The following is a 19,850-nucleotide window of genomic DNA, read 5'->3' as shown; positions in this document are numbered from 1 at the left end:
CATTTATTCATTTCTTCTTTCAGATCCTCTATTAAAGTCTTGTTTCTTTTCACATAAAGTCCTAATATCTTATAGTTTATTCTGAAATTTTAAGATATTAAGTTTTCATTCACAATGAATGAAAACTTCACAAATGTTTCATATCATTATACAACTTTCCCTTTAACTCTGTTAAACTGTTCACTCTCCATTGAAACTCTATACTTATCTCCTCTTCTTCGCTAATCATAAGTCGCTAATCATAAGTTTATCTTCCTATCACCATTGTTTCCAATTAAAAAGTATATATGTTATTAAGCTTTTTAGCACAAAGATTTAAATCTTTTTAACACAAGATTTATTTCAATATATGTTGAGATATGGAACTTTCTTCTTTTCCATATCATTATCCAGTTTCTCCAAATTATTCAGCTTCCTGTCATTTTGCTACCCCTAGCTTAAACTTAAAATTTCTATATAGATTTAGGCCTATTCCTGGAATTTCAAGGTTATTGTTTTGGGTTTTTAAAATTATATAAGTAGAAAAAATATTTTTAAAAATCCTACAAATACTACATCAATATATTCTTTTTATAAAAAATTCAAATAGTTTATTAAGTATAATGGAGAAGTCCTTCCCTTGGCATTCATCCCTTCTCTCTCATACAGCACTCCCCTCTCTAGAGGTAGCCCCTATTAAGTCTCAATGCATGTACACACACGTGTTATACACATTAACTTTGTAAAATAAAAAATAGTCACACAATATTAGTTCTGTAACTTGCTTTTTATCACTTAATAATAAGTCTTGGAGCTTTTTCCATTTCATATATACTTTTTATTAGTGCATGATTTTATAATAAAGTTTATTATATTATATATATTATAATATATATATTACATTATATAAATGAATTATAATAATATAAATGAGTCTGCCATAATCTTTTATGCGGCACCCAGTATATGTTTTTTTTTTTTTTTTTCCAGCATCTGTTTCAAACAGCACTGAGTACTACTACCCTTGCACATGTATCTGTATGCCCATGTGATAGTTTCTTTGGGATAGATTCCTAACATTGGAATTGCTGCTTTGATTAAAGGATGTGTATTTTTTAAATTGATAGGTATTACCAGATTGTTTCCCCGAAAAAGGCCTGTTTCCCCATAACTTCACCAACTTTCAATATGAAGACTATTTCCAAATGTTTGCAAATCTTATGGGTGAAAACAGAGAAATTCATTGTTTTCCCTAGCTTTCTTGAATATTGATGAACCTCATGGCTCTCAGTGTTTATTGGTCATTTATATTTGAAAATATCTGACCATAGCGTTTGTTCACTTTTCTCATGGCCATTTGTTTTATTCATTTGTAAGTGTTGCATTTTTTCTTAACTTTCGGATATCAATCCTTTTTCTGTTAAACTTGCTGCAAATATTTTCTCATAGCCATTGGTCTTTTAACTTTAGGTAGTTATGCCGGTTGATATTTTTCCTGATAATTCCAAGCTATAAAAAGGTTTTCCAATATTGCAGTTCCTTTATTTTTCTTTTGAGAAAACTATTTTTAAAAATTTCTTCAAATATATATATGTATATATATTTTTAGACTCCGTAAACTTGATTGATGACATATAAAGACAACTCTTATTTGTTCTCCTTATTCTTCAGCTCTTTTCTTTCATTTAAAAAAAATTTCCAGTGTAGTTAACATACAGTGTAATATTAGCTTCAGGTATACAATATAGTGATTCAGCAGTTCTGTGCATTACTCAGTGTTTGTCACTCTAAGTGTACTCTTTTTTTTTTTTTTTTTAAGACTTTATATTTATTCATGAGAGACACAGAGAAAGGCAGAGACATAGGGGAAGAAGCAGGCTCTCTGTGGGGAACCTGATGCGGGACTCGATCCCAGGACCCCAGGATCATGACCTGAGCCAAAGGCAGGCGCTCAACCACTGAGCCACCCAGGTGCCCCTCTAAGTATACTCTTAATCCCCTTCACCAGTTTACCCAACCCCCCTTCCACCTCTCTTCTGGTAACCAACCAGTTTATTCTGTATTTAAGAGTTAGTTTTTTGGTTTCTTTTTTTGTTGTTCATTTGTTTCTTAAATTCCTCATGAGTGATATCATACAATATTTGTTTTTCTTGGACTGATTTGTTTCACTTAGCATAATACTCTCTAGCTCCATCCATGTTGTTGGAAATGGTAAGATTTCTTTTTTTTTTTTTTTTTTTTTCTTTTTATGGTTGAGTAATACTCTGTGTGTATGCACACCACATCTTTATTTATCTATCTTTGGATGCCTTGGTTGCTTCCATACTTGGCTGTTGTACATAATGCATATACCTTTTTGAATTAGTGTTTTCATATTGTTTGGATAAATACCCAGTAGTGGAATTTTTGGATCATATGGTAATTCTGTTCTTAATTTTTTGAGAAACTTCATACAATTTTCTATAGTGACTGCACCAGTTTGCATTCCCACCAGCAATGCACAAGGGTCCCTTTCTCCACATCCTTGCTAAAGCTTCTTGTTTTTTTGTTTTTGACTCTAGCCGTTCTGACTGGTGTAGGTGATACCTCCTTCTGCATTTCCCTGAGGATGAGTGATGTTGAGCATCTTTTCCTGTGCCTGTTGGCCATCTGTATATCTTCTTTGGAGAAATGTCTATTCGTGTTTTCTGCCCATTTTTAAATTGGATTATTATTAATTTTTATTAATTTTTTTTGCTGTTGTATAAGTTCTTTTTGTATTTTGGTTACTCCTTATTGGATATGTCATTCGCAAATAACTTCTCCCATTTTCTAGGTTGTCTTTTTACTTTGTTGACTGTTTCTGTTGCTGTGCAGAAGCTTTTTATTGTGATGTAGTCCCCGTAGTTTTTTTCCTTTTGTTTCCCTTGCCTTAGGGGACCTTTCTAGAAAAATGTTGCTATGGTCAGTGTCAGAGAGATTACTGTTTCTAGGATTTTTATGGTTTCTAGTCTCAAATTTAGATCTTTAATCCATTTTGAGTTTATTTTTGTGTATGATATAAGTGGTCCCAGTTTCATTCTTTTGCATGGAGCTGTCCAGTTTTCCCAATAGTATTTGTTAAAGAGACTTTCTTCCATTGTATATTCTTTTTCTTTTTAAAATAATAGTTTTCTTTTTTTTTTTTTAAGATTTTATTTATGCATGAGAGACACAGAGGAGAGACACAGAGAGAGAGAGAGAGGCAGAGACACAGGCAGAGGGAGAAGCAAGCTCCATGCAGGGAGCCCGATACGGGACTCAATTCCAGGTCTCCAGGATCATGCCCTGGGCTGAAGGCGGCGTTAAACGGCTGAGCCACCTGGGCTGCCCTCCATTGTATATATTCTTGCCTCCTTTGTCAGAATAATTGACCATATAATCGTGGGTGGGTTTATTTCTGGGCTATCTAGTCTGTTCCATTGATCTATGTGTCTGTTTTTGTGCCAGTACCATACTGTTTTAATTACTATAGCTTTGTACTGTATCTTGAAATCTGGGATTGTGATACTTCCTGTTTTGTTCTTTTTCAGGAATGCTTTGGCTATGTGGAGTCTTTTGTGGTTCTATACAAATTTTACAATTGTTTGTGTTCTAGTTCCATGAAATATGCTGTTGGTGTTCTGATGGAGATTAAATTAAATGTGTGAATTGCTTAGGGTGGTCTGGCCATTTTAACAGTATTTGTTCTCCTGAGAAAACCATTTTTATCACTATCACCACCCAGTTTATTTGCACTAGATTATGTAGCAAATGGCCAGATTGCTTATAGAACATCTGCATAACATTTGTTTCATGTTTCAAGAGACAAAAATAACTGCAAAAGGTTCAATACAAAAGTACACAAGATGGCACAGATAATCCATGTATGAAACTTCATCCCACCTGCAGCTTTTATAAATTTTAAAAGTAGAATTCATAAACTAAAAAATTTGTCCTGTAGGGATGCTTGGATGGCTCAGTGGTTGAGCATCTGCCTTTGGCTCAAGTTGCGATCCCGGGGTCCTGGATTGAGTCCCACATCAGGCTCCGGGCAAGGAGCCTGCTTTTCCTTCTGCCTCTCTCTCTGTGCCTCTCATGAATAAATAAAATAAAATAAAATGTAAAAAAATTGTCCCATAAAGTTTAATGGAAGGAGATTTAGCCTGATTGTAACACTAACACCAGTGTCACTGATTAGATTTTTATAAAGTTATATTCCCCCCCAGCTTTATTGAGTATAATTGATGTATAGTATTACATGTATATAGTATTGTGTGAGTTTAAAATATATAGTCTGTTGGTTCAGTGCACTTACATGTTGCAAAATGGTTAGCACTGTATCATTAGCTAACACTTCTTATTGCATCACACAATTACCTTTTTTATTTTTGTAGTGAGAATCCTATTTTTCAATAAATTAAAGTCAGTATGATACCCATGCAAGCTAGAATGCCAGCCATCTGGTGTACAAGGACCTGACATCAGAACAAGAAGTCTGTAAAGTCCAGACTTTAAAAGTGTGATTTTTTTTTTCAAGCTGAATCCATTCCTTGCATTATGTGTAGGTTTACGATCTTGCCATTTCATACTGATAGCTAGATTTCCAAATACAGTTGACCCTTGAACTGTGCTAGACCCACTTATACATGGATTTTCTTATTAAAAAAATATTATAGTGCACTACTGTAAGTATATTTTCCTTATGATCTTAATAACATTTTTTTAGCTTACTTTAGTGTAACAATGCAGTGTATAATACATATAACATACACAATATATGTTGGTTGATTGTCTTTGTTATTGGTAAGACTTCCAGCTACTAGTAGTAGGCTATCAGTAGTTAAATTTGGGGGGAATCAAGTTATAGATGGATTTTTGACTGTGTGGGAAGTGTGGGAGGGTCAGCGCTTCTAATCTCCATGTTCTAAAGTCAACCATACTTCTTCCTGTTGCTTAGTTTTGGAACTTTCTACATCAGCTGAGCTATATCCATCTTCATCTTCACTTGCAATACCACTTAGTTTTCTAAATTTGATATTTTGGTTGTTTTCAAAATTCAGTATATTCTATATTTTAAGGAGGCTGGGATTTGTCCCCTTCTTTCTTGCCATGCTGAAGCGTCTGCTTTTTCCTCCTGTTCAGCTGGTTTCACTGGATTCACAACTACTAGGTTGTAATAACTAGATAAGATTATTCTGATCTCTGCCAAAGTGTTAGTTTGGGCTAACATTTGAGCCATAGCTGTTTGAGGAGTCATAGTAGTCCCCCACTATGCACAGCTTTGCTTTTCCTGGCTTTAGTCACATGGGTCAACCAAGGTCCAGAAGCTTGTCCTTCTGACTTATCAGAGGGTCAGTAGTAGCCTGATACTATGTCACAGCACTTATATCACTCACCTCACTTCATCTCACCATGCAGGCATGTTTTTATCTCTTGTCATCACAGGAAGAGTGAGTATAGAACAGTAAAATCTTGAGAGAGCAAGGAAGAGACCAGATTTATGTAACTTTTGTTACAATATATTATTATAATTGTTCTATTGTTCATTTCTTAGTGGGCCTCATAAACTAAACCATCACAAATGTATGCATATAGGCCATAGTCTGTACAGGGTTGGGTATTGCTTGTGGTTTCAGCACCCACAGGGGTCCCAAGGTGCTCCCCCGTGGACAAGGGGAGCTTGCTGTACCACCCACAAGGCCAGAGCATTGAGAACAGCCTCCTGTCGCTGTGGCTGTTTCTTGTTTTTGTTTTTCAACAACTGCCTCTTGCCAGTCTTGTCATTTTCAGCCTCTGCCCTTTCCAGGCCCCTAGCTAAAGCTTTTTGTGCAACCATAGCTATTTCTGTCTCTGAAGAAGGCTAGACTAGGAGTTTGGCTTAAAGTTTTGTGAATTCTAGGGATCCCTGGGTAGCTCAGCGGTTTAGCGCCTGCCTTTGACCCAGGGCGGTCCTGGAGTCCCGGGATCGAGTCCCGCGTCAGGCTCCTGGCATGGAGCCTGCTTCTCCCTCTGCCTGTGTCTCTGCCTCTCTCTCTCTCTCTCTCTGTCTATCATAAATAAATAAATAAATCTTAAAAAAAAAAAAAAAACTTCTCCTTTTCTATTGTCTTCTTTCTACCTGTCATCTCTTCCTGTGCTGCTCCTGCTTCTACCCCTATGCCTGTTGGTGCTGAGCAGGAATTAGATCTGATCCACAGTGCTTCCCCTGCTTCTGGATCATTGTTCCTTCGTTTTTCTGCTTCTAGATTATGACTTCTTGATCATTTCCACTCCCTGCTTCTATTGTGATGATGCCTTTAATGAGACAGTAGGTCTTGAGTGACTTCTGCCTCTTGATGACTTACTTTCTTTGTGTTTGTGTCTGTCCACACCATTTTCTTTTCTTTTCTTTTTTTTTTTGTCCACACCATTTTCAGATGAATTTAGCCTCTCCTTTCCTTTATAAGAAAAGTGTTCTTTGTCATTATGTTCCTCAAGTTTGTATTTCTTATAGGATTTATTTTTAGATTCATGTCTTATTATTTTGCTATCTGAGTCTGTAGCATCTTCAGTTTGTTCATACATTAGCATATTCTTTGCTTCTGCTCTGGCTCCTGCATTTTCTTCCTACATTATCTGAATTTTATGTTCTTTTGATCTTGATCATGATCTTGAATGATGGTATCTTGAAGCTCTAAAAGAAACAGATACATCTGACTGCTCTTTTTTTATCTTTATCTGGGAATATCTTTTCTGAAGCTATCCCATCTCATTCTGTATTACTGGCCTATTTGAGAACCCAGTTTTTAGGGATTAAATTGGGTCTCCTCAAATTTATATGTTGAGGCCCTAACCCCCAGTGTGACTATATTTAGAAATGAGTGCTTTCAAGGACGTTATTATGGTTAAATGACATCATAGGGGTGGGGCTCTGATCCGATACAATTTGTGTTCTTATAAGAAGTGGAAGAGGGATCCCTGGGTGGCGCAGCGGTTTAGCGCCTGCCTTTGGCCCAGGGCGCGATCCTGGAGACCCGGGATCGAATCCCATGTCGGGCTCCCGGTGCATGGAGCCTGCTTCTCCCTCTGCCTGTCTCTCTCTCTGTGTGACTATCGTAAATAAATAAATTAATTAAAAAAAAAAAAAAGAAATGGAACAGACACTAGAGATTTCTCTCTTTCCATGTGCACAAACCATAGAAAGTCCCTTCAAAGACAGTGAGAAGGTGGCTGTCTGTGAGCCTGGAGGAAATCCCTCATCAAGGAACCAGTTCTGCCAGACCTTGATCTGGGATTGTTAGCCTTCGACACTGAGAAAATAAATTTCTGTTGTTTAAGCCACATAGCCTGTGGTGTTTTGTTATGGCAGCCCAAGATAACTAATACACCAATCTTAATTTCATTAACCCTCTTTAATAAAAGCAGGCCCTTGGCACAGTGCTGTTAAGAAATACAGTCTCCTTTTCCTCACCTATGTGATGTTCCAGGCATCTTACTCCAGAGTCCTGGTTGCTGTGGCAGTGCTATTTTAACAATACCAGCCACCCAGAAGCTTCCCATGGACTGACTAAATCTGCTCCCTTTGCAAGACCTGAGGGGCACAAAGGAGATCTTCCATTGCTTTTCTAGTTTGTTTTTAACATTTAGCTCAGTAGTATCTGTAAGGTGTTCTATGTCTGTATTGGGACAGGTAGCTACCTTTAATTTTTCCCCTGAAGAATAGCCATTTGTCCCAGTACGGTCAACTATTGCATCTTTTCCCCACCAATTAAAAATTTTGTCAAATCACTTTGTCAAAAATTGTATTTTCTTGGCATGAGAGGCCCCATGTATGATGAAGTGTGTCCCCAAACCTGGTAGGGCAGGGAAGAGGAAAGGCAATGCGCAGTAAAGGGAGAGGAAGAGGATTTAGTGGTGGCAGCCACTGGAGGCTACATGAATGTGGCAACAGGTATGGGAGCTCTGGGCTTGGAAGCAGCTGGGCGTGGAAGCAGCCGGGCAACTGCAGGCTACAGTGACTCTTTCAGAGACTGCTGTGGCTTTCATGCTTTTGGTCTTCCTAGAGTACCTCTGAAAATATTACACACAAAGTCAACTTTTTAATTTTCTTAGGCTTCAAAACCCATGATATGCCCATGATGTGTCCCTGTGCTTCACTGGATTTCTCAACAGTGGCTTTTCAGCATAACTTGTCTGAAATTCTTGAAGTACAGAATTCAAGCCGATGGTAGATTTTATCATGATTTGAATTTGGTCTATTGACCCAATAATTTCAGAGAATTCATTTTTGTTCATAATTGCATAGACTTCTAGAGCCAGCATTATTAAGCTTTAAGGCAAAAGCCCACTTTTGCTTTTTATGGAAGGTTTTGCTTTAAGACATAGATACAATGCACTTTAATTTACCTTTGTCTTAATTTATAGTAGGTTTTGTATGAATTTTAACCCTTTAACAAATTTCCAAAACTGGATTATGCGTTTGACAGTAATTAAAATGATTTGCTACATCTTCGGGGAAGGGAATGTATTTTCTCATACACATCTATAAATATCAGTATTTTATATACTGTCCCATACTTTTATTCCTATGTTAGTATTTTACTATTTTAATGAGCAAAGCTATGCAGTGAATTTTGATACCTAGTAACACTAGTCATTCTTTTAAGTCCTATTGGGAACTTCCAGATTTCTAAGTTCATTTTTTTCTTTTAAAACTAGAGGCCATGTATATATATACACAAGGATAGAACAGGAGAGGAAACAATAGCAAGTAACTTTTTGGAAGGAGGAAAGAATATGGATGCTTGGTAATTGACTTGGTAAGTCCAAGGAAGCCACATCCTGGGCCAGCGTAGAGAAGGCTGACAGCCAAACTGCTACACTGCATGGAAGCCTCACAAGGCACTGAGCTGGCACCACAGCCACTGGGTGTGGTGTGGAGTGGGCAGGGAAAGATGCCTGAGAACCAGTTAGATCCCTAAATCCTTTCCCTAGTTCTGGTTCTCCGGTTTGGGGGACACCAGACATGATTGATGGTGCATGTCATGGGGATCAAATGAACATGTACCTTGTAAATGTTGTATACTGACTTCCTAGCCCTTTGCCACCACTTAGCACCCAAATTTTGGGTAGCTAGTCTTTTAGTCTTCAGGCTGGAAATCGTAAAATTTCTTTGGGAAATCTGAGCAATCTAAGGGGAAGGAATTTTAAAAAGGCTTAAGGGGATGAAGGGGAGGATCCCCAGCAAATAGCTAGAGTTGTGGAGCTTCCAATCAGCCTTTGATTCTTCTGATTAAAAAAACAAGGATGATCAGTAATCTGATAAAAGCCTCTAACATTGCAGATGGAGCTTAAATGATCAAACCATAAAGAGCAATGTAGAGGAGATAGAGACCATAAAAGAAAGGAAAACAATAAAACAAACAAACCTGTCTTTAAGCCACAGGGAAATAAAAAACGGACTGCTAAATAAAAAAGAAAAATGGAACAAAATGTTCTTTTAGAAATTAAAGACCTGGACACCTGAGTGGCTCAGTCAGTTAAGAGTCTGCCTTGGGTCATGATCCTGGGGTCCTGGGATCAAGCTCCCTCATCAGGCTCCCTGCTCAGCAGGAAGCTTGCGTCTCCCTCTGCTTCTGCTTGTACACACGCGTGCATGCACTCTCTCTGCTTGTACACACGTGTGCGTGCACTCTCTCTCTGTGTCAAATAAAATTTTTTTTAGAAAAATTAAAAACCTGAGAGAAAACTGGAAGGGAAAGGATGAGAAGGGATGCCTGGGTGACTCAATTCAGGTCATGATCCCAGAGTCCTGGGATGGAGACCTGTGTCAGGCTTCTTGCTCATCTGGGAGCCTGCTTCTCCCTCTCCCTCTGTCAACCACTCCTCTTGCTTGTTCTTGTTCTCTCTCTCAAATAAATTCATTCATTCATTCATTCATTCATTCCTTAAAGAAAGAAAAGAAAGGATAAGAAATTGAAGAGGTCAAATACCTCAGTAGAAGCAGCTCCAAAAGACATATTAGGGACAGGAAAGGGAGGAAATTCTTAACTAAATTATTTGATAAAATTTTCCCATACTGAAGGACTTGGAGTTGCTGGATTGTAAGAGCTCACCAAATGCCCACCTAGCACAGGATTGAAAATAAGCCTCTGTTCAAGGATGTTATCCTTTCAGAAAAATATTCAGCCACTGCTAAAAATGTGAAAAGTTATGGATAGTGCTGTTTATGAAATTATTATATGTTTTTTTGGCATATACATGTGTACATTTGTGGTGGGTATGTACTTAGGAGTAGAATTGCTAATACAATGAGTAGCAAGTAAATAAATAATATAAATAATGTCCAATAGTTTTCCAAAGTGGTTAGAAATATGATTTCCACTTATATTAGTTTATACCCAGTCAAAAGCTGAAAACAACTCAAATGTCCCATCTGTAGGAGAACACATAAATATTTCTATTAAATACTGTTCAGCAGTGAATATGAACAAGCTCTTTTATGACAACACAGAAGAATTCACAAGCACTGTTGAACAAAAGTCAGACAAAAAGCAGACATGTATGAAATCACCTATGTAAGTTCACAGGCAGAACTAAGCTGTGATGATTGGAATCAGGATGGTGGCTACCTTTGGAGAGGGTGTTTTGTCTGAAGGGACATGAGGAGATCATCTAGGAACTGTTAATATTCCATTGCAATATCTGGATGGTGGTTGGTTATGTGGTATGTTCATTCTGAACATTCATTAAGCTGCACCCTTATCATTTATACACTTTTCTGTTTAAATGTTATATTAAGTTAAAAAAAAGTTGTATGTTAATTGATTCGTGGAAAGGTATTTTGAGTTAATTGAAATTAGGACAAAACTATGACAATACCATAATAAAAATTTTTTGTATGGGTATATATGGAGGCTTGTGGAAAGGACATAGTACTGCAAATAGTTGATATTTCAATTTGTTATTTTCCTATGTAAATTAGCACCTTATAGAGAGGGGAAGAAAACCCCGTGTGTTTAATACCAGTTGTATTGCTCTACCAAAAACAAGACTGTCCTGTCTTAGACTGTGCCCTCTAAATTGGGATAGGTAAGATGATTGCCTAAAATTGGTAGTTTTTTGGTTTGTTTTGAGATTTATCCTAAGGTAAATAGTATCATGACTGCCGCCCTTTACTTTTAAATGTGACATTTATAAAGATGTGAATATGTTCCTATTTCTTGATCTATTTTTCCTTGTTTCCTAGGTTTTTGTGGAGACCTTGGATAAGTGTTTTGAAAATGTTTGTGAATTGGATTTGATCTTCCATATGGATAAGGTACCTTCTCTTTCTAACCAGCGTTATTAGAAAATTAAAAGCCTAGGATGCCTGGGTGGCTCAGTGGTCGAGCGTCTGCCTTTGGCTCAGGTCATGATCCCACGGTCCTGGGATCGAGTACCACATCAGGCTCCCCTTAAGGAGCCTGCTTTTCCCTCTGCCTATGTCTCTGCCTCTCTCTCTGTGTCTCTCATGAACAAATAACTAAAATCTTAAAAAAAAAAAAAAAGAAAGAAAAGAAAACTAAAAGCCTAGTATATCTCTATCTACCTCTACACTTTTATGTTCTTTCTTTTGGCTTTTTACTCTAAGTATAGTCCCAGACATGTTTCATTTAAGAATTTATTAATAGTTTTGGGAGTGTTTTGCCAAGATCAGTTACCACTTTTAACACACACATGAGATTACTGGGCCTATGTCACAGTTCATTTTTTTTACAGACAGATTTTTTGGTAGAAGGCAGTAATGTCACTGTAATGACTGGCTGCCACAACAAAGGTGAGAGAAATTGTTTCATGTTGATAGTAAAATGAGTTTCCTTGGCATAATCTAGTGACAGTGAAACTTCGGAAGAATCATGACACACGGTCTTTCATCTTGCCAGTAAAGTTTATAACTTTCCCAAAGAGTAATATAGAGTGACTCAGACATTTATAACGTAGTTTGAGGTTGGTGATATTCTGTAGGGAAGCAGACTATCAGGCAGAATTGAAGTGGTGCAAAGTACATGTTCTCAGATCTGCTGCTGACATAACTTTGACATGGCTTGTGTCCTCATGTGTCAAGTTAAAGTTGGGAGATAGCCAGCGAGGGGCCAGGAACTGCCATGTGTATTTTATGGAGCTGAGCTTATGGTGTATCCTGTGCTGTTCACCTTAGATGTGCTTGGTCCTGGTTTTCTTCAGTTGATTGTCATCACAATGCTCTGTGGCCCGTGGAGAGAGTGAATGATTTTTTTAAGAGACAATGGCTTCTTGCTGAGCCATGATCCTTCATTACTCTTTTCATCCCAGCGAGGTAGTTGTTCATAAATCTGCCATTGCCATTGCCATCTAGAGGACTTTCTTGTCATTTTGAGTCTCCATCAGCTCTCCTGTTTCTCAGATGACACTCTGGCGAATGCAGGGAGTGTATTCTTATGGTTGGATGTTGAAAGGAATGAAGTTTTCTCTCTCAACACCTAGCTTGGCTCTGAGGGTCTGTGAACAACCTGGTACAAGAGAATCACAGAAGCTCATTTTTACTGGAGATCCTTGCCTTGGGACTCCTTGACAGGCTCAAGGCATCCAGAGCTCACTGGTGCTTTTGAGGTGGTCCCTTTCCCTTTTCAAAGGAAAGAATCTTAGAAACTTCAGAGACCTTTTTGGCCCTCTTTGCAAGCATGTAGAGTTGCTTTAAGCTTGTTAGTTGTTCAAGGTGCTATATTATAATTTCTCTTAAGGAAAGCCATAGTTCAAACCCAGAGTCCATCTCTGCTAGTGGGCGTGGCTTTAAAAGGAAATAAAAAGCCATCAAATTTTTTTTCTTTCTTCTGTGTCTTATCTTCAAATAAGCTCCATAAAGTAGTTTGCTAAGGCTGCAGATTCCTATTTTTAGTTCCTAACGTCAAGAAATTATCGTCCATATTTCCTGAGATTTTTGGAAAGTGATGGCACAAGGAGCCAGGGCCTCACCCTGCTCACCTTTATAGTCTCTGAAGGTGTCTTCCAGCAGGTGATGTGCCCTCACGTAGAGTGGTTGCTAATTCAGGTGTATCTTCTACTGATAGGTAGGTAAAGGACCTGTCAGAGGACAATAGGAATGTCACCTTGAAGAAACCTCTCTATCCTAAGTCTCTTTACCTCCTCGCTCTTCCTTTCTTCCTGGCTTAGAGGAAAGTGTTTCTTTCATTCCACATGTAGAACCAGATCCTTTTCCTGTCTCTCCCTGGCATACACCACAATGTCTGTACCTGTTCCTTCTGCTGTGGCTGCACTCCGTCACAGAACCCAGCTCCCTGTCCTGCTGCTACTAAAAGAGTAACTGGTGTCTTATCTCCACCCTTGCATTTAAGGTGAACGTCTTGAATGCGTGAGTGATTTGCACTCAGTCTTGCATTTCTGCCTCATCTGTTCCCTTTCCAGAGCCCTGTTACCAGGTTTTCACTCTGACCCAAAAGGCACTGATGATTTCCTAATCCTATTTGCCGGTATCACCTGGAAGATTTCTGTAGCACTCAATGTTACTGATCCTTCCGTGGAGCACTGCCTTCTTAGTCCTTTCTCCACTTTTTGCTTCTGTTACATAGAAGCCTCCTGGCTGTTCTCTTACTCTCTTTCCACCTCTCTCACTAACTTACGTTGTCAGTCATCTCTTACCTCGTTCTTGCTGTCCTGTTTTCAGCCTAGATCTCATCCTTTTCTTTGACTTAAATTATTATCTGCCTGGGTAAGTCCCAAACTTATAATTTCTAGTCCGGTATGGCCTGAGTTCCATCTTTGAATTTCCCACTGCCAGATGGCATTTCTTCCTCCTTTCATTCCAGCATTTTATTTCTCCCTGCTACTTTTTAGACAAAGCCAGACTCAGCATGTGTCTCCTAAAAACCATTTCCTCCTCCAGCCTTCCTTTTCCAGTGGTGCTGCTATCATACTCTGGCAAATGTACTCAAAACCTCAAAACCTTGCCCCTCTTTACCACCAATAGCCAATCAGTTGCTAAAATCTGTTGCTTCTCTCCATAGACTCCTTATATCCATTCTTACATTCACCAGTTATTCACATTTGGCATACTTGCTTTTATATCTTTCTACATACATATATGCTTTTCTTCTCTACCCATCTGAGTTAGTGGCGGACATCATGACCTCTCATCCCTAAATACTTCAGCAGACATCTGAGAGCAAGGACATTGTCTTATATAATATATTGTACATAATTCTGTAATTAATGTAATAAATTAACCATAATATGCTTAACATATTTAACATACTTAACATAACTAATAAATGTTGTTACTCAATACATAGCTCATATTTAAATTTCCTCTCTTACCCCAGTAATGTCCATTATATTTTTGTTACTGGTTCCAACTATGGGTCAAGCACTGTCTTTCGTTATGGTTTCAGTTGTGTCTGTCAGGCTTTCAAACCTTATTTCCATTATAGGTTTTTATAGGGTCTTGTTGACCCTGCATGTCATAATTATATTTTTTTCCCTAAAGCACCTGTTGGACTATCTGTTCCCTTGAACACAGACCAGTTTTGGTCCCTGTTATCAAGCCTTGATCTGCTGGCCAGACATTCAAGGGTGTCGACAATTGTCCCTATTTTATCTTAGCCTTGCTTACCATTACTTCTTGCCACATACCTCTTGCTGCAGCCAGACTGGACTAGTCTTAGTCATGTTGTAATTCCTGCTCAGAATCTCTGCCTGAATTGCTTTTTTACATCTTTTTATAACTGAATCCAGCCTGTCTTTCAGGCTCAGCTCGAATCCTACCCCCTAAAGCTTGTCTTCCTTACACTAGCCTATCATGATCTCTGTGGACCATTTATAGTGCTATTTCTGGCTATGTGTACCTTAGTCTATATAAGTTGGTATGTTTTCCCTACTTGGTTAGACCGTGGTTTGCCCTGTCGTCCTTACTAAATCCAGCATGGTACCTGAGTGGGGTAGGGTAGTCGTCACATGAGTGTCCCAAAGATTCCCAGGTAACTAGACTCAAAAAGTTGTTCATGATTTAAACTGCTGCAGGCTGGATGAAGTCTGATTTCACAGTCTTTGGGATAGTCTTCAATACAGACTGTGCCATTTGGAGCTTATCTTGCCTGGGATAGTTAGTTCCCTTTTGCTTTCAGAAATCCCCAAACACAGCTCAATGTCATGACTAAGTTGGGTGTTGATGTTAATTATGGTGAATTGAGTTTTGTTCAAAGAAAACTATGTGGGTAGCCTAACATTTTGATCTACTAGTGCTTCATCAGCAAAGCTGGATTTGGCACTCGTTGGGCTTTCAAGATTTGGTCATCAGAATTATAATTCAGTGGTGGTGCCAAGGGAATTTATCTAGCCTTTTTCTAGTCTTGAGTTTGCAATGCTGTCTCAGGAGACTTGGAACATATGCTTTTGGGTGAGTCTGAAGCCAAGAAACCTCAGTATGGAATTTAAAAATCTCTGCTAAGTATAGGCTGCTGAAATGGAAAAATGCTGATTGCTCAAGATTAGAAAGAACTGGTGAGCCCAAGATGAAAGGATCATAAACGTAATAAAGGAGGGTGCTCATTTAATGTCCCTTCTGGGAACACAGCTTGTGATAACAGAGCCCATTAAGGTTCTCCACACCTTAATGACAGTCAGGTCCTCCACACCCTAGTGACATAAAGCAGGTATTCTGATTGCTAGTCTCCAAGAATGGAAGAAAAAGTGAGGGACACATATTTTGTGTGTTTTTAGTGATGAAGGAGTTGCTGTTTTGGCGTAGAAGAATAAGACATTCTGTTTGAGTTTTAGTGCTTGAGAAGGTGCTAGTTGGCCTGCTAAGCATCCTTGGCTACTTATTTCTTTCTGAAAATGCCTAAGAGAGAGGAGGGGAGCATAGGCCAGCCTTTTGTCCCATCACATCCTGAGCCCTTCTCTACTGATGCTTGATAGATAAGAATTCTGTAACAATATTTTTCAGAGGCCAATATCTTATCCTTTCAGAACAACTGACAGAGACTAGCAATGATGATTTCTTAAATTTCCTATGTCACTATACTTTGTTTAGAAAGAAAGAAAAGCTAAGACTGCTCCAAACCACTCTTATTGTCTGCTACACTACACATTTTACTTTCCTTACTTGAACTTTGCACTGCCTCATTGTCTGCCAATTGAAATTGCACAGAGCCTATTTACTTTGTTTAATCATTCCTTATTAATGGTTAAGGGCATTAGGATGACAGTGTACACAACACAGTAAAATCTGACCTTTAGAGGCCTCCGTTTGTTATCCTTCCTTTTCAATAAAACCCACTGTTTGTCAAGATTGTGGTCAATGGCAAGGCTTATTACTAATGATATTACTGGGATATGTTGCAGATAAAACAAATTATATATTGTTGATTTGTAGGCCCCCTAAAAGGCTGGGATTGAGATTAATTCTATTGTTCTTGCTGTTATCCTTGATGATTCAAGAGAGAATTGGCCTATTTCTGAGACAAAACCCAGAATTTCTTAATCCCTAGTTGAGAACCCTTTGCCAGGCTTGATGTTTGTATCAATCTAGGTAGACAAGGTAATATATAACTCCATAATTCCAGTAGCTTATATAGCCACAGGGTTTCCTCACTTATGCTGTGTGGCCATTGTGGTGTCTCTGTTCACTATAGTCACTTGGGTGTTTAGGCTGATGAAAGCCTCCTCAACCTCTACTTCCAGCTGGGCACTTGTGCCCTGGCTCTTAAAATGACACACCACCCCACCGTACTCAAATTTCATTGGTCCGGGGAAGTTACCTGCCTACACCTAAGTGACTAGAGAAGTGCACTCCTCCAATGCACCCAGGGTTAGAGGGAACCTGAAATAGTTAGAAATAATACTAATGACTACCACACTTTTTTCGTGTATTTTCTTAGAAGAAAAGCTGACATTTTCAGAATCACTTTATAAGCAAGAACTTAGAAGTTTTGTTATCTGAAAAATAGAAGAATGCTCATGTAAGAAGGAAGCATGATTGACTCTTAAAGTCAATCTCATCTCATGCATCTCATGTAGCAGCTTTTCAGTTTCTCTACCAGAATTTATGGCATTCATATCCTATACCTATCATGTAAAGTTAAGATGTTTAAGAAATTAAAATTCCTTTAAAAAAATTAAAATTTCTCAACAGAATAAATTGCTTCCATATCTGGGAGACAGTTGCCTCCTTCCTTATAGAGGCTTTCCTCAAATTGTCTATCCTTACCTTGGTTCTCTGACCTAAAGTACTAATGTCTGTTGAGAATGTTTTTTGTCTTTTTCCTCCCTCTGATTATTAGATGAATAAGAAACATTAATGAGAAGGACGCTGTGCTAGATATGGAGATACAAAAATGGAACAAATGCCCAACCCTCAAGAAGCTCATAGTCCAGCTAGAAAGGTGGGTCCCATAGAGGCATTCCTTAGTAAGCAACATTTTTGGAAAAGATTCCATAAGTTGAGTGTAATTTCTCAGTAGGCAGCGTGTTATATGAGGGGGCTCTCTTTTTACACCACCTTTTATAGAAGTGAACACAAGCACTGCATTTAGTCACATGTGTATATATATACACACATATATATTATCTTTGCATATAGTATTTCATAAAACTAAAGTATATATGTATGCTTATATATATATAGAAAATGTATATAGAAAAATATAGTACCTAATCATGAGTTCTTTTATTTAATGATATGTAATCAGAGGTAGAAAGAAGAGTGGGACTTTGAAGAGATGGCTATTTCTGAGGCTAGGCTCTGAAATGGAGGTAGGCAGGGTAGATGGTGGCCCATCTCCACTTTTGGCTAGGTGTCGGGTCCTAGACATGGGAGCGTGTTAGGCAGCCTGTGAGTGCAGCGGTCTGTTCTGGTAACAACATGGGTGAGCTTGGGAGAGTACCATAGGTGTGGCAGCCCAAAGTCAAATAGCTGGGGAAAAACCCTAGCAGCCTGAGGTGGAAGATCAGTGCTGCCACAGAGGAGCAATGAAGGCTGTATAAATTCCTGAGTAGAGCACTCATCAAGAGGAGGGGTAGTCACAGAAAGGGAAATTAATATTGATTGGGCAGCTGCCTGGTGCCAGACATTACCCTGGGAACTTTATGCCCAGTCATCTTTTGTAAAGGAGGTGGTAATATTCCTGTATAACAAATCGGCAAGCCACCCTCTTGCACTGTTGGTGGGAATGTGAACTGGTGCAGCCACTCTGGAAAACTGTGTGGAGGTTCCTCAAAGAGTTAAAAATAGATCTGCCCTATGACCCAGCAATTGCACTGCTGGGGATTTACCCCAAAGATACAGATGCAGTGAAACGCCGGGACACCTACACCCCGAGGTTTATAGCAGCAATGTCCACAATAGCCAAACTGTGGAAGGAGCCTCGGTGTCCATCGAAAGATGAATGGATAAAGAAGATGCGGTATATGTATACGATGGAATATTACTCAGCCATTAGAAATGACAAATACCCACCATTTGCTTCAACATGGATGGAACTGGAGGGTATTATGCTGAGTGAAATAAGTCAATCAGAGAAGGACAAACATTATATGGTCTCACTCATTTGGGGAATATAAAAAATAGTGAAAGGGAACAAAGGGGAAAGGAGAAAAATGAGTGGGAAATATCAGAAAGGGAGACAGAACATGAGACTCCAAACTCTGGGAAATGAACTAGGGGTGGTTGAAAGGGAGGTGGGTGGGGCAGTGGGGGTGACTGGGTGATGGGCACTGAGGGGGGCACTTGATGGGATGAGCACTGGGTGTTATTCTATATGTTGGCAAGTTGAACACCAATAAAAAATAAATTTACAAAAAAAAATCAGCAAGCCAAGTCTCAGGCTGAAATGCTTAGAACATTAAAAACCCACGTTCTTTCATTAAATTTCAGAATTTGACAGTTTTAAAGCATGAATATTATGATAGATATGTAGACAATCAAAGAATTGTTCATTTTTCATTCTAAAACCAGAATTCAAAGAGATAAAGCAGTAGGAAATGAAGGTATGGCAAAGGGTGGGCAGGAGTTTGTGAACATTAGGGGAGACTTGGACCCAACCAAACATTCAGCTACTCAGGGTCTGCCAATGGAGCCTTATTGACCTTTTGGGTAGTGTAGGTTTTCATAGAATTGCTGGTATTTAGCATCCCTGACCCCCTAGACTAAATGCCAGTAGGGCTCCTGCCTGATACATGTGCAGATGCCCTATGGGGTGCTGGCACAGTTTGAAGGAGTGAATAGTGAGCAGAATGTAGAGAGCCTCATCCTCTGTGGTGGTGAGTCCAGTGGGCATTTCCCAGGGACCTTCTCATCAAGCCATTTCCACACTTCCTCCTTAAAACATTATTGGTGGGATCCCTGGGTGGCGCAGCGGTTTGGCGCCTGCCTTTGGCCCAGGGCGCGATCCTGGAGACCCAGGATCGAATCCCACATCGGACTCCCGGTGCATGGAGCCTGCTTCTCCCTCTGCCTGTGTCTCTGCCTCTCTCTCTCTCTCTGTGACTATCATAAATAAATAAAAAAAAAAAAAAAAAAAAAAAAACATTATTGGTTCCTAGTCCCCATTGCACACGTTCAGCCGTACTGACCATTCCATCTGGCTTTTTGGGCTGCTGACCCCTCGTATATTAATCCCTCTTCTCTTTTCTTTTAGACACTCTCAGGAAATCTCAGTTATCTCTGTTGGTAACTTCTAAATTACCAACCGAACTCACTTCAGTTCAAACTCGCTTATGTCCCAAACTGAATCTCTAGCCCCCTGCATCCCCAGACTGACAACTCTGACTCACCCTTCAAGGAAGCTAGTCTTCAAAAAACCTTTCTGACATTCCTCTCCCTACCCATAGATGGAAATGAGTATCTTGCCTTGTTCTCC

General features: G+C 39.0%; 1 protein-coding gene across 1 annotated transcript in view; it reads left to right on the top strand.

Annotated features, from left to right (window-relative positions):
• The window catches only part of AP3S2 (adaptor related protein complex 3 subunit sigma 2), a 56,851-nt gene that overhangs the window by 11,762 nt on the left and 25,239 nt on the right, over positions 1-19,850 (top strand). Inside the window, exon 4 of the mRNA NM_001252379.1 lies at positions 11,207-11,278. Coding sequence (NP_001239308.1) covers positions 11,207-11,278 — 72 coding nt within the window. The remainder of the gene's footprint in view (positions 1-11,206; positions 11,279-19,850) is intronic.

Source organism: Canis lupus, chromosome 3 (assembly GCF_011100685.1).
Source record: "Canis lupus familiaris isolate Mischka breed German Shepherd chromosome 3, alternate assembly UU_Cfam_GSD_1.0, whole genome shotgun sequence".
Classification (NCBI taxonomy): domain Eukaryota; kingdom Metazoa; phylum Chordata; class Mammalia; order Carnivora; family Canidae; genus Canis; species Canis lupus.
The sequence above is the reverse complement of the archived record's forward strand: the minus strand, read 5'-3'. Positions and strand labels throughout refer to the sequence as shown.